Here is a 15,943-nt window from a genome sequence, read left to right as displayed (position 1 = left end):
TCTGTGAGAAGGTGGCACGCCCAACCTGAGAACCTCAAAGGCGGCCTGAATTTGTAAGTTACACATGCCCAGAATATCCTGTTCCCTTTTGTTCCCATTAGTTCAGCATTCTCCATCTCCCTTGTAAAGGTTCATTCTCCTAAACTGCATCTTCCATTCTCTTTCTTCCCCATGCTAACTGAAGCTTTTAGAGTTGCTCTAGCATTCAAACTCTGTCTAATTTCTGAGCATTACTTTATCCCCTATTCCGGAACCACTGCCAGCTCAGAGACTCTTTCAATGCAGATTCTGGACTCTCCACTGGCCTGCTGCTGACTTCCTGCCATGGGCTTGCATGTTGGATGGTCAGGTGATGTTATTGAGCTTGAGACTTTAACAGCAGCCAGTGATATTAGAATGTGTGCGCACTATGAAGGAGTGTTTAATTAGCTGACCTGCTGGTTGTTCAAGGCACAACACAAGAGAGATAACCCTAATTCCAAAAGATTTCTGACCACTCTCGGAGGGTAGGAAAGCTAAGAGATTTGTATAATTCTACTAAAAGTTAATGTTGCATAAGCACAGCAAATGTTGAATTGAATGCAAGATCAAAGATCATTCTATCAGAAATAGTTCTATTACATTTCCATTGATATTAATTATTCTTTGTAAACAACTGTCTTTTGACAATATACTTGATTTCATGTATCTCCTTTTGTTCCATGATGTCAGATATTTAAGATTTACCTGTCCAAGTCTGGGTCTCAATCTTTTGCTTAGAGTTAGGCTAGTCAAAAAATACAGAATTTCATCAGATGATGACTCGTGAAAATTACTGTTTGTGGAGAGATAATTGAATAATAGAATTATGTTTTACCTTCACTAATATCTTGGCTATGGTTTCCATCTGGTTCAAGATCAGAAGGTATCATGATGTGCCATGTTGTCATTCTTGCTTCTGCTTCCAGGCCAAAACCCTCAAGATTACTGCAAAGGTTTTTTTAAAAAGTCACAATTGTTTCCATGTTCAATATGAAAAAAAAACATTGTTTATTGTTTATATTAATCTTGTGCATGAACAGGTAACATCTACCATTCATGTTACAAGATTGACATACAAGATTGATCTTTGAAAAATCTGACCAAAACAGAGGTGGACATATTTGCCAAGTACAAAAGCAAAACTCAGCCGAGCGTGGTGAAATGATAGTGTCCCTAGTTCTGAGCAGTGGTCCCAGGTTCAAGTTCCACCTGCTTCAGAGGTAAATTGTAGCTTCCCCGAACAGGTTAATTAGAAAGTATCCAAAATGTAAAACTCAGTCTGGGTGGTCGACATTTTGAAATGTCATCTGCATCTGACACAAGTGTGGGTACATCTTAACTTTTGAACACCTCACAAAAAAGTCTGCAACATTTCTTTGACCTCTTATACACAGTTATAAAATATCCATTTGTGATAAGTAAAATTGAGGCTAACTACTGATAGAATACAAAATGCCATGACCAAAAAATACATACTAGAGTCATAATTTTCATCAACATATAGTCTGACAAGTTACTTTTAAACATGCGAATACCAAAAGCAACAACTTTACATTTAAATCATACCTTTAACATAGTAAAAGGACATTGTAAGAGTGATATGAAATAATATTTTACACTTGAACCATGTATGGAGCTATTAGAACAAAGCTGAATAAAGAAGTAGTTTTGAAGAAAATGCCATAAAAGAGAATAGAGAACTGGAGAGATGATGAGGTTTAAAGAGGAAATTTTACAGCATAGGCAGCTGAAGGCACAGCCATAAACATAGAATAAAAAAACTGGGTGCACATAATAAACCATAATTGAAAGTGAGCAGATAATTTAGATGGTTGTAGTACTGAAAGAAGTTACCGTGATAAAATGGGTAAGTACATGGAAGAATTTGAAAGCATACACAAAAACTTTAAAATTGAGACAATGCTGTACCAGAAATCAATGTAGGTCTGCAAGCACAGGGATAATGGTTCAGTAGGATTTGGTAGTTTTTGGTTTATGGAAGATCAAGGTCCAAAGGTAACAGGAGCATTGAAAAAGGTTTTAGAATCAAACAAGTGGAAGGAACAGCAGAAACGAGTATTGATAAGAGTTGGAATTTGGCAACCTGGTGTTGTCATATGGCATCAGTATAGTCAAGAACAGCAGCAAGATTCCAAACAAGCTAGCTCAGCCCCATACAATGATCAAGTACATGAATGGATGACTGACAAAAATTACACAGTACAAACATTTATTTCTTAGATAGATGCACCAAAATAAATCCAAAATGGGATGCACATTTCTAGACTGGCTTTGAACAAATTATCATATACCTATCCAGAAAACTACAAATAAAAAATACTTATTTGGGCAAAACATTCATGCATTAGACTTAATTTTTCTTAGCTCATGCATTCTACATTGTTGTAGCTACAACTTCCTATAAAGGCTAAAACTAGACTTAATGACTCAAATATTTTCAAATGTGTTCTGGCAGTAAGATGCCTTAATTAGTTTCTTGAATTCAATTGCCCACATAAAAATTTAAGGCACTAAAAAATAATTTTTACATGTATGAGATACTTGAAAAAGCATCATTAAACTGCAAGATTTACTTGTTATTTATAATTTAGGAAGATTATCAATCAAAAACCGTTCATTACATTTTAGCTCACAAACACTTTCCCAGACTTGTTTACATGTTCAAAAACAATCATCATTTTGTTCCACTGATGTCAGTGCCTGGACAGCATCGCAATTACATACTGCTAAGACTCAAGATTAAAATTACAAAATACTTTCTGCAACAAAGTAATTGAAAAAAAAATACTTTGCAGGATGAATTTCAGATAATCACAAAAAACAAATGTAGACATTCAACTAAATATTGCACTTCCGTTTTTCAATACAACTTGGTATTTCTGAGAGGTGTGCTGAATTTTGCCAGCATAATTTGCTCAGAATTGACCAACCAATGCAAAAAAAGAAGGAATTTCATGTGCAAGTTACATTCAATAAATAGAATTTTTGTGATCTTGCATACGAATTTGAAAAAAATATATAGTGTCTGTACCGTGTTGAGGGTGGATATGATAATGACATTGTAGATCATGATGCAACAAAGACATCAGCAAATATTTTCAAGAAACTGGGAAGAAAGGATGGACTAGTCTGTAATAAAAAGCTGCAATTATAGAGACAGTGTTACGTACAATAGTATAATCAAAAGAATTTGCAAAACCCTACCACAATCAGATATGACAATCATTCATAGATAAGGGGAAAGCATTCCAAGCCTCAAACTACAAGAGATAAGAAAAGCCATCTCGCCAATGTATAGAATAGATCTCTGATCCATAAGCTTCATGGCAACATTAAGCAGCATCAGTCTTTAATTAGACATGTTGCATGGCATGGGAAGCACTAGGCAAAAGTAAAGCGTACAGAAGACAGGAACTATGAGTATGCACGAGGGTGTCTGGTTGACTTTTGTAAGGAATATTAGATTATCTGATTAAAAAGCTGATTTTAAATGTTACTTTTGTGGTGGGTTATATTTCAGCATTGTCGCCAAGACAGCATTATGCTGCTCAGTAAGAAAGCAAAGGCAAGATGTGCAACTGTTAGCAAACGTGGAACTGGGGTTACTCGCACCACAGTAAAACATAGAGAATCATCCCCAGCAGACAATGTCACAAACACGAACAATTACCATACTTGGTCATGTGCTATCCCACAGATAGAACAGATCCAGCTGACATAGTAACATCACATTAGTATCAGTTGAGGAGAATTGTCCTCTGAATCTTCAACACTGATTCTGGACCCATGAAGGCTCATGTCATCAGGTCAAACATGGACTGTAACAAACACTACATTGGACAAACAGGCAGAAAACTAGCCACCACGATACAGGAATATCAACTAGCCACAAAATGACATGACCCTCTCTCATTAATATCCTTACATACAGTGAGGAAGGACACTACTTTGATTGGGACAACACATCCATCCTAGGACAAGCCAAACAGAGACACGCATGACAATTCCTAGAAGCATGGTATTCCAACTGGAACTCTATCAACAAACACATTGACTTGGACCCGATTCGCCACCCCGTGAGAAAAAGAACAGAAAATGGCATTACCACAGGACATGACATCACCACAGGAAAAACAACATCACAGCAAAGAAACCCAAACATGTAAATACAAAGCAGGAATCATCAGCAATGCTTCATCCAAGGCTCAATGAAGACGTTAACTAGTATGGTGATGAAAGTCTGAAAATGAACCTTCCAGCTCAGCGAGCAAATCTACATCCAGACCTCAACCTGATCTATAAATCTTCTCAAAACTTGCTATAGGCAAAGAATCTTGACTACCATCTATCTACCAACTCCTTCCAAAGCTCCTCTGCAGTTGATGAATCGGTTTGCCCCCATGTTGAAAATCACTCAGAAGAAGCATAGAGTATTACTCTGTGGGTGACTTCAATATTCATTGCCAAGAGCGGCTCAGTAGTACCTTACGGACTGGGCTTCTTAAGGACATATTTGCTTGATTTGTTCTGCAACACATGGTGAGGGAACCAGCAAGAGAGAAAAACTTACTAAACCTTGTCCCCACCAACCTAAGTGCTGTGGACCTATCTGTCCATAACAGTTTTGGTCGGAGGGACTACTACACAGTTCTTTTGGAAAGAAATTCCCATTATGCCGTGTGTTTTTATCACTATGCTAAATGAGATGGATTTCAACAAATCTAGCAAATCAAAACCGGGCATTTGACAGGCTCTATGGAACAAGAACTGTATTCAACAATCTATAACTGTATGGCCTGGTACATCCTCAACCTTAGTGTTTCTATCAGAGGATTACCTGGTTCAATGTAACGTGCAGGAGGGCATACCAAGAGTACTACCAGGCATACCTAAAAATGAGGTGGCAACCTGGTGAAGCTCTAACACAAGACTGCTTTAATTACATACAGAAGCAGCATTTGATAGACAGACTATACAATCTCACAAACAATGGATCAGATTTAAGCTCTGTAGGTCTGTCGTTTCCAGCCATGAGTAGTGGCGGACAATTAAAATGCTCATCCTTCCTCAAGATGGAGGAGATTATCACATCAAGAGACAAAAGATAAAACTGATAAATTTACATGATCTTTAGCCAGAAATGCTGAGTGCATCCTTTAAATATTTTTATGATGAAATAGCTAGATTCATGATTACCAAGGGAATGAAAGATTATTAGGGTTATGAAGCACAGTAGAATTGAGGTAAAAAAAAATCAGATCAGCCATGATCTTACTGAACAGTGCAGCAGGCTTGAAGGACTGAGCTGCCTACTCTTGTTCAGTGTTTGCATGCTGTTCATATCGTCCCGAAGTCCCTAATATCATAGCAGCCAGTTTTCATCCAATGTGATTCACTCCCCACAACATGAACAAACAACTGAAGATATTGAATTCTGCAAAGGTTATGGACCTGACAAGCTGCGGACCAGGTAATCCAGTACAGCTCGAACACTGGCAGGTACCCAGGAATGAAGCACTAATGACAGCATTCAGCCAGAGCTCCATGGCAATCAGCTATGAGGCCTCAGTTATTTTTAAACAGTGGGTGCAACCTAATTTCTTGATCTTTGAGACTCAATTGCTGCCCTGAAGAACCTTGGAAAAGTAGGTGCTTTTTACTTCAAAAATCTGTGGATTCAACAACTCCCCCAAAATCCTGGGTCTTTCAGCCCTTGTTCATCCTACTCACCACTGCACAGGTTTCCCACTGCATCTCCAATCATCCACCATCTCCCACATACCAGATCTCTGAGGTTTGGGATCAGAACAATTATCAAAACGGGGGTCGCAAAGAGGAAGTTGGAAAGCCCTGGTCTAACGACCACCTCATGTTCTACGATGGTATTACCAGCTTAAAACCCCCAATATCACATTTTGGATTTTATTATTAGCAGAAATGGAACTAGATCAGCCATATAAATACTGGGGCTACAAGAACAGGTCAGAGATGAGTGATTCTGTAGTGAGTAACTCATCACCCGACTTCCCAAAGCCTGTTCAAAACTTACAAGGAACATGTCAGGATTGTGATCGAATATAGACAGCTCCAACAATACTCAAAAATCTCAACACTATCCAGGTCAAAGCTGCCCTCTTTGATTGCCACCCTCTCTGTCACCTTTAAAAGTTAATCCCTCCCAACCCACTGCTAATACATAGTGGCAACATAGTACACGTTTTAAGGATGCACTTCAGCAAGTCACCAAGGTTAATTTGACCCAGGTTCCAAACTCGGGACCTCTACCGGCTGGGACGACAGATGATTAGGAAGGCTGCAACCTGCAAATTCCCCTCCTGCTTGGTCTGGAAATTGAGATTGATAAATAACTGTTCTTACTGCATTTCCCTGCCAATAATGGTACAACTAACCAGCACTCTATTCTCATGCCCTATTAAATTGTGCCTCCTTTGTTCAAGTCTGTATCTTGTGTTTGAGCTCTGATGCATGCAAGACAAAAAGTTTTAACTTCTTGTCACATTCTAGCAATGTTGAAGCTCTGTACTACCAAGCAATTATTCATTACAATTTCTTCTCGTCGTGCACCAATATGTCTGACATTTAATTTTGCCTGTCTTTCACTCTTATCACAAGCCTTCCTTTGTGCTCCCTATTAACCCTGTTCCATTCACTTCTGCTGTTTAACTAGAAAACAGGTTTCTGTGAAGAGAGTCACCAATCCAAAATGCTAACTGTTTCACTTGCCATTTCTGCTGCTGGATCTGTTAATTGTTTCCAAAATTTTCTACATTTCTTTTAGAATGAAGAGAAGTTGCCCTCCTCCTCACTGCTTGCAACGACTTAATGTCAAGGGTGAAGCATGTGATGGCAATGCTGTGCAAGCAGCAGCAAACCATGCCAGAGTCTGGGATGGAGGACAGGGTTGTCAGGCTCTCCCAACCTGCAAAAGCATTGTTTCAACAGCCCAATGGTATCAATCACATTTTGTATGGGAGCATGAATTTCATTATATGCATTCTTCCTATATGAGAGGGGTACACACTGGAGATATGAGCTGAGTAATCAGTGGTTAGTCTTTGTTGCCCAGTAATTGCTCTAATTTGCCATGTTTGCTCAAAAGCAGGCAGTACAGAGGACTGCCAGAAAATGGTGGCATTATGACGGCTTTCATAATACTTAGGATTGCCCTGTATTATGCACTGAGTATGATCGTATGTCAGCCTTGGACATAGTTGAGCAAGTGAAATCCCTTCTGGTTACACTGCATCTCAGAATTACAGATTAAATGTTTGCAAAATGATATATATGACATGAAACATCCACAACCTGAGTTAAGCTTCTTTCTCATTCTCTCTGCTTTTCTGTGTCAGGAGTAAAATAAAACATTTTCTACTCCCTTGAATGAAGGAGTACGTGCAACAGTATCTGCAACAGTGCCACGGCCAACTGGGGGATGTTATAAATGTCACCCAATCCAACTTGGCAGGAGGAAACTTTCACAGCCGTGAGCATCTTCAAATAAACTGACAATGGCTGCTACAAGAGCCAAATTTTAGTGAGCACATCGTGCTGAGAAAAAACATCAGACGACCTGCTCCGTAGTGTCATTTGGATATGAAATCAGTCGTTAAACATTCTCTCGAGAGCCCTATTCCCCTTCCTTCTCTCTCTTCAAGGAACTTATCCTTTTTATTATCACTTCTGTTATTTTGCTGTCAAGCTGTTGGACAAAAGGGATACCAGCTATCTTTGCAGGAATAACTGTTCTAACGAGAATCCCTGAAAGTCAGAACCAAGGTCTTCAGGCTGTACCACACCATACCCTGTGATTTCATCAATCTTAAACAGCAGTACAAAACTATCAAGCACACCTCAAAATCAGCAACAGGCAGTAGAAATCAACTCAGCTAATAACTGCAAAGTAGCTGATGATCACTCTAAATCACTGCTGAATGACGTACAGCTACCTGAGGTTAGGACAAAGTGTTAGTTGATAAATTCAGGTCAAAATAGTTTTTGGGGCCACAAGCACTGGGCAATATCATTGCAAACTATTTATACCAATTTAGGCCAGACTAGCAGGCATAGCAATCTACTTTAAATCTGTGCTCTGATGTTATTGATCTACTGTCCAGTCAAACAGATTCTCCTTATATACTCTAACCCCAATACATTTTGAATCTATAAAACCTACTCTTACTTATTCTACTCTAAGGAGAGCAACCCCAGCTTCATGACTCTCCCCATAGCTGAAGTCTCTCAACCATGGTTTCATTTTGGTTAAATTTCTTTATACCATCTGCAACACTTTAAATCCCTTCTAAAATTGGACACACTGATCTGGCTGAGGCCTAACCAGTATTTTCTAAAACATAATTTCCTGACTTTTATATGTAGACAGAGAGAACCAAAGATCACTTATGCTTTGCAAACAGTTTTTCATCAACTTTCCAACCACTTTCAAAGATGTGAATTCCTAAGTCTCTATGACCCAGTTGTATTTCCCTTCCTCTTAGAATTTTACCACTGAGCTTATATTGCTTCTCTTCCATTTCATAATCTGCAAAGCTGCTAACATCGTCCTTACTATTTAAAACTCTTCCAAATTTTATATTGTGCCCACTACAAAAACCCAGATCAGAAAGTGCAGTGGTACTGGGCAGCATGGTGGCTCTATGGTTAGCACTGCTGCCTCACAGCAGCAAGGACCCAGGTTCAATTCCCGCCTCGGACAACTCTGTGTGGAGGTTGCACATTCTCGCCATGTGCTTCGGTTTCCTCTCAGTCCAAAGATGTGCAGGTCAGATGAATTAGCCATGCTAAATTGCCTGTAGTGTTAGGTACAGGGGAATGGGTCTGGGTGGGTTGCTGTTCGGAGGGTCGGTGTGGTCTTGTTGGGCCGAAGGGCCTGTTTGCACACTGTAGGGAATCTAATCCAAAACTGATCTCTTGGTGATATGATGGTATACATTCATCCAGTCTGATAATGAACAACTCAACATTATTCATATCTATGCTATCAGTGCCCTATCATTTTAATCCCATGAGGTGCAAGATGATAAAGTTTCCACCAATGGGAGTAGCTAATTCACCAGTAATTTTTTTAAAAACCAACTACCTGGCATGTGAGAACTCATTTAAATGACTATACAAATCAAAAGTCCAAATATAATAAATCGATTGCAGTTTGATGATATGTATAATATATTAGTTAACAGAAGATAATCTATAAATTTGATAATGAAATAAACAGATCAAAATTATCATTTTTATTAGTGTTTATAATTAAGTTTTCATGCTATTATGAAGAAAATATTACATTGGTTATTTTGACTTAGCTATGAGACTTACCTTCCAACATACAGGCTAATTAAACAATGTGCTAGACAGCCAATGAACTCTTGATCATGATTACCAGGTCCAAGTATAAGTGTGCGGTTGACTGTCAGGATACGTAAAGAGTCTAAAAGGGCAACTTGTTGTGGAACAGTCTTATGCGGCCTTGATAACTGGTAGAGTATTGTTCGATTTAGACAGTGGTAAATAGGATCCAGAGAGAGACCTTGGGACCTCCGTTTAGACTAGACAAAGAAAAGATTATAAAATTTTAACATTTCAACATTTTTTTCCTACCGTGTTGTAGCTACAAAGAAATGCAAGCTAGAAATCATCAATATATCAACACACTCTAGATTCCACTTGAATCTCTTCGCAGTTTAATTGATTAGGAGCAACAGAACAATAATAAAGCTTAAAAATTAAAGGTCGAAACAGCAATGCATATGCAATGAATGTTTGGTATATAACAGAGCTTTATGTGATACACTAATTGTCTGGTGTTTTATGGGGTACAGATCAAAAGACAATTTACCTACAAAGTCTAAATAAACAATGAAGAAAATGCATTTTTCTACATAGATCTGGATCAAAGAAAATATTAACCATGTATCCTCCATATTTTAAAAGTTTTAATCACATTTGGATTCTGAGCACTTAAATAGATATTTCAGCTTTGCCTTGTATTGTTAGCAATTCTTGTGCTCCTTAACCTTGAAATATTCACTGACAGTCTATTTATACATGTCAATCTTTCAATGCTATTACAAATCAATCTTAATTTTCAAACATAGAAACTTTTTGAAGCCTTTCAACAGTTTCTCATGGATTCTGAGAGATTTAGAATATCATAATTCATAAAAAAAATAGGAATTTCATAGAAGTTGCTACTAGATCACAACAAGTATTGTCACTGAAAGTATCCTTGGTTGAGGAAGACAGATGTTTTGTGCCCTCATTATCTGAGGTCTACATAGTCCCAGAGGCGATTTCATTTATTTAACAGTAAAGAAGTCTCTATAAAACCTTTGAAATCTACACCAAAAGATACACTTTATGTACTTTTTTTGTCATTGTATCAAGTGTTGCAATGTAAACTGGCTGAAAGTGATCACTATATTCTTTAATGAAGCACAGAATGTGCAGCCTTTAGAAAGTCAAACTGAATGTTTTACTTTTTAATTATGACTTTTTTCAATTTCTCTAAATCTCTCGCTTTTCTGAGAAGAAGATGCATTTTCTGCATCAAGCTTGGCTTTTTAATCACAGATTTCTTTGCTGTTAACAGTACACTAAAGAAGTGTGAACCATAATCCCTTGTTAGTTATAGCTTTTGGGTTTACACTATTATAAGGAAGATTTTTAAGTTGGTATACTGAAAAAAACTCCCCAAAAATGAAAAGCCTGGGATCTAAAATAAGTAAGTGCTCCCAAGAAACTGGTTACATCATTCCTCAACCTAAATGTGAATATTTTCTTCATAGTGTAGTTACTATGACATTGAGCATTAGCTTTCAGACCTATTTGCACAAAATGCACAAATGTGAACTATATATCAACAGTCTGTTGCGACATTACCATAGAGGATTACATTTAATACAGCGGTGGTATCTCCACGCTATCATGGTTTAAAAGTCAGGGGTGAGTATGTCCTTGCTCTGATAGCTCACCCTATAGCCACTTAATATTTAGAAAGGGATTGACCGTGTAGTGGTGAGACTTTCTCTTCAATCTGGGAGAAAGATCCCGAGAGTGGATGACGAATTAAATGATTGGCATCTTTCTTGCCTTAGCACCACCATCAGCACAACAGTGGCTACTTCAAAGACTGCATCTGATTTCCGAAGGCGAGGAGCTAGAACTGAAGTGAGGAGTAAATTAGAGGTAGCTAGACAGGGCATGCTGTTGTAGCATATGAATGAGTGATGGCAGATACTTGGATAAACTACTCCTTGGGGGTGTGCAGAAATGGGGTTGGGGGTGGGGTGGGGGGGGGGAGCTGAGGATGAAGAGGCACCCCATCTTACCACCAGCTAGCGCAGTGAAAGATATGGGCTGGATAATTTGTCTGTGACTCTCTCTCCACTGGTTAAATCCTAGTGGTGGTGGGACTAAGCTCTCAACTAGGCCTCACTTGGACAGTTTAACGGCTCCTTTTTGCTGATAAAACTGTGACTGGGCAGGGGCAGGTCGGTATTTTTGTTAGATCTCTATCTACTTAATTAATACAGTGAACAAAAGTAACACCAATGTAGACATATGCACTCACACATATACACAATATAAAAATAGCCCCCAACTCCTAGCTTATTTTGTATGCTTGAATCCAGTTTTCTATCCTCTCAATTCTATCTTCTCTAGTATTTTCTAATGTCCTATTTTGTCAAAGGTTTTACTAAGTCTACATATACTACCAACATTGTATTCCCCAAATCCAATGTGCCTGTTAGCCTCTGAACCCATTTCTCCAGGAGGAGAGAGATAATTGAAGTGGGATATTCTCTTTGGAAGGTTGATGCAGACTGGACAGCCCGCTGCACGCTTTCTGCATTGTTGGGACTCTATGAAATTTTGCATTACTTGCTATTCCACCAACTAGAATTTCTGATATCCTCCCCAGGCGTCAATATTACTGTACAAAATACTGATGTTTTCAACTTCAAGTGATTGTAAAAGCACCAGTCAAAGGCTGAAGCAGTTTCTCCACTGAAAAGTATCAGAAGTGAAGAAGCTGTAAGCACCTGCATGTTGAAGTACATATCAAGGCATGTTTTCAATCTATTCCTATGATTACCATGAATTACAATGGACATTTCTGATTTATTAACACCATAAAAACCTGGTTTATGCCAGAATACATGAATTTATTGTAATTATCTGGTTGTCCAGTACCACATAAAAGTTAGTATTCATGCATCTCTGAAATTCAGAGATTTTCAGCGATTTTCATAGGAACAAGAGTAGTCAATTCATCTCTCTCATTGAAGGAGATCATGGCTGATCTGCTTCTGATCTTTATATACCCATCTTGATTCCATATCACTTCATGAGCATTTCTATCAAATTCTGATTTAAAGTCATTGAGTTTTAATGATTCTTGTAGGAGAGAATGCCACATTTCTAACAACCTTTGCATGAAAGTGTTTTTACTTCTCTTTCAATTAGTGGATTTAAAGTACTCTTTGCCAAGAACTCCCCACCATAGAAAACAGTTGCTCCTTATCTGTACTCTTCCAATGGGCTGATGAGTGTCAGATAACATTTATGCCACACAAGCGCCAGACAATAATGGTTTCCAATAAAGCAGAATCGAATTATCATCATTCACATTTAGTGGTATTACTATTGCTGAGTCCTCCAGTATAAAATCTGAAGGGTTATCAGTGAAACTGAACTAGCCATATAAATACCGCGGGTATCCATTGTGACTTGGAAATATACTGCCACTTTTTCAGTGTAACTGGGTCAAAATTTTGGAACTTCCTCCTTAAAAACATTATGGACGTAGATAAACTGTTGCAGTCCTTTCAGTGTAAGAAGGAAACTCACCACTATACAAGGGGCAATTAGGAACAGATAATAAATGCTAACCCGGTTACCCCCAAATGAATAAAATTTCCAACATCCTAAAAACCTCAATTAAATCACTATCCAGAAAATCAAATTTTCACTGCAACGTATTTCACAAACAACATTTTAAAAATGGTATTATATGACTTTTATCTTCACATGCTGTAAGTTTGATTAGATAATAAAATCAGGATTTGAAATGTCTCAAACCAAGCACTCAGGTATGCACCAACTTTTGTCATCCACGAGGTGGTGCAGGAGTCAGGCTTTCTCCTCCATGTGGATAATCAAGATTCCATTTTACTGAAAATTGCTGTTTCAGCATAACAGCAAATATTTATTTCTATGTTCAAATCGAGCAGTCCAAATATAAATGTGCATCACTGACTACATTAATTAGATAGTTCTATCACCCGTTCTTTACTTAGAAAAACACAAGAAAATGTTAGCCACACAGTAGAATAAGTAAATTAGGCAAAACACAAACTTCCTCAAGCAAAAATAAAAACAGACACATCTACTGTTCATACTGCATTGTTCAGTAATTGACAAGAAAAGGAGTGTTTGCTGCTTTCAATTACCTAATGATCAGCTTCTAGCAGTTTTCATAACTGCCAATTAGCACTGTATGGAGAAGAAATTCTTCCATGAAATTACCTGGATGTAGCTTCCATAAAGTTGTAGGTTAGAAGAAACAACAGTAACAGATCTTCTGAGCTAACCATGTTAGGTGTTATAATTTTCACATTTATATATCACAATGGGCTCTTTCCCAACATTCTAACATTGAAAATTATTTGTACAAATCTACTTCCTGTCTTCAACTTTAAAAGTATTTATGTCCAAGGTAAAAACATCACGTTAGACATGTTATCTTTAAAGTAGATTTTTTAAAAAAACCTCACGTTTTAATTTTCTCCTCCTTCTTTAGTCATTTATTCTTTGGTCCGTAGTCACACTCACTTAAGTGTGCAGAGCAATCTTGTTTTGCTGCTCTTCAGTGTTGGTAACAAAACAGTAGCATTAACAATACATTTTGGGTTCTATTGCATCCACCTCTCTCACAACTCACTATACAGATCTCTTCAATGGGTTTTACCCTGCTCATAACATCAAGAAAACCTCATGGACATATTTGTCAGTATCTGTCTCAGTGAATGAAACATGTTATCATAGTGTAATTTTTCTAGTTCATTGAACAGCCAATCACCCTAATTGACAGAAGTTTGCCATTCTTTGATGGTTCAGTTTTGCAATACTTTTCTTTAGACTTCTCTTTCCTATCTAGCCCTAAATCTACCCACCAATAGACTCTTAAGTACAATGGAAATGGCATTGATTGATCAATTGCTTGGTATTTGATTTCGTGTTTCTCTTGATTCTTCTCAATCTGTGCTGTAAGGGCTTTTGCCCGAAGCGTCGATTTTACTACTCCTCGGATGCTGCCTGAACTGCTGTGCTCTTCCAGCACCACTAATCCAAAATCTGGTTTCCAGCATCTGCAGTCATTGTTTTGACCTTCTGTGTTGTAAGTTGAGCCTGCATACAATTATTAAGAAAGACAGACGAAAGATGAAGTTGTGCATATAACAGGCACTGGTCTAGAAAGCCATCCTATACACACTCCTGGAATTTCTTAACAGGATTGTTATTACTAATTTGACTTGCCTCATCTATATGCAGATTCATGTCATCTATAATTACAGACGTACCTTTATTGCATGCATCTCTAACATCACCCCTACAGTTTGAGCGTCTATGTTCAACTCCCACTAATGGTTTTTTTTTTGCCCCTTGGTGTCTCCAGCTCTGCACAAAGGCACAAATTCTACATTATTGGAGCTAATATCATTTCTCACATTAATTTTCTCTTTAACTAGCAACGCAATCCACTGTTTTTTACTTTGTTTTTGCCCTTCCTAAATAGTAAATACCCCTATTTATTTAATTCCAAATCTTGATCATCCTGCTGCCATACTTCTATAATCCTGATGACTCCTCCCTCCCCTTCCTAGACACCTCCATTTCTATCTCGGGCGACCAACTCAACACGGACATTTACTATAAACCGACTGACTCCCACAGCTACCTAGACTACACCTCCTCCCATCCTATTCCCTTGTAAAAACGCCATCCCATATTCCCAATTCCTTCGTCTCCGCCCCATCTGCTCCCAGGAGGACCAATTCCAATACCGAACAACCCAGATGGCCTCTTTCTTCAAAGACCGCAATTTCTCCCCAGACGTGAGTCGACAATGCTCTTCACCGCATCTCCTCCACTTCCCGCTCCTCCGCCCCTCCAATCGCCACCAGGACAGAAACCCACTGGTCCTCACCTACCACCCCACCAGCCTCCATATACGTCGTATCATCCGTCGTCATTTTCGCCACCTCCAAACAGACCCCACCACCAGGGATATATTTCCCTCCCCTCCCCTATCAGCGTTCCGAAAAGACCACTCCCTCTGTGACTCTCGTCAGGTCTATACCCCCCACCAACCCAACCTCCACTCCCGGCACCTTCCCCTGCAGCCGCAAGAAATGTAAAACTTGCACCCACACCTCCCCCTCTTACTTCCCTCCAAGACCCCAAGGGATCCTTCCATATCTGCCACAAATTCACCTGCACCTCCACACACATCATTTACTGCATCCGCTGCACCCAATGTGGCCTCCTCTATATTGGGGAGGCAGGCCGCCTACTTGCGGAACGTTTCAGAGAACACCTCTGGGACACCCGGACCAACCAACCCAACCACCCCGTGGCTCAACACTTCAACTCCCCCTCCCACTCCACCAAGGACATGCAGGTCCTTGGACTCCTCCATCGCCAGACCATAGCAACACGACGGCTGGAGGAAGAGAGCCTCATCTTCTGCCTAGGAACCCTCCAACCACAAGGGATGAACTCAGATTTCTCCAGTTTCCTCATTTCCCCTCCCCCCACCTTGTCTCACTCCCAACCCTTGAACTCAGCACCACCTTCCTAACTT

The 15,943-nt window shown here is 39.0% G+C and overlaps 1 protein-coding gene across 6 annotated transcripts in view; it reads right to left on the bottom strand.

The window, feature by feature from the left end:
• Positions 1-15,943, bottom strand: part of wdfy3 (WD repeat and FYVE domain containing 3) — a 400,898-nt gene that overhangs the window by 111,883 nt on the left and 273,072 nt on the right. For all 6 annotated transcript variants that reach the window (XM_060826089.1, XM_060826126.1, XM_060826116.1 and 3 more), the window contains exons 36-37: positions 9,394-9,623; positions 857-966 (exon numbers count right to left, since the gene is read on the bottom strand). In XM_060826089.1, the coding sequence (XP_060682072.1) occupies positions 857-966; positions 9,394-9,623 (340 nt within the window). The remainder of the gene's footprint in view (positions 1-856; positions 967-9,393; positions 9,624-15,943) is intronic.

The sequence above is a fragment of the Hemiscyllium ocellatum genome, chromosome 1, assembly GCF_020745735.1.
Source record: "Hemiscyllium ocellatum isolate sHemOce1 chromosome 1, sHemOce1.pat.X.cur, whole genome shotgun sequence".
Classification (NCBI taxonomy): domain Eukaryota; kingdom Metazoa; phylum Chordata; class Chondrichthyes; order Orectolobiformes; family Hemiscylliidae; genus Hemiscyllium; species Hemiscyllium ocellatum.
Note: the sequence above shows the minus strand (reverse complement) of the source record. Positions and strands in the feature narration are given on the sequence as shown.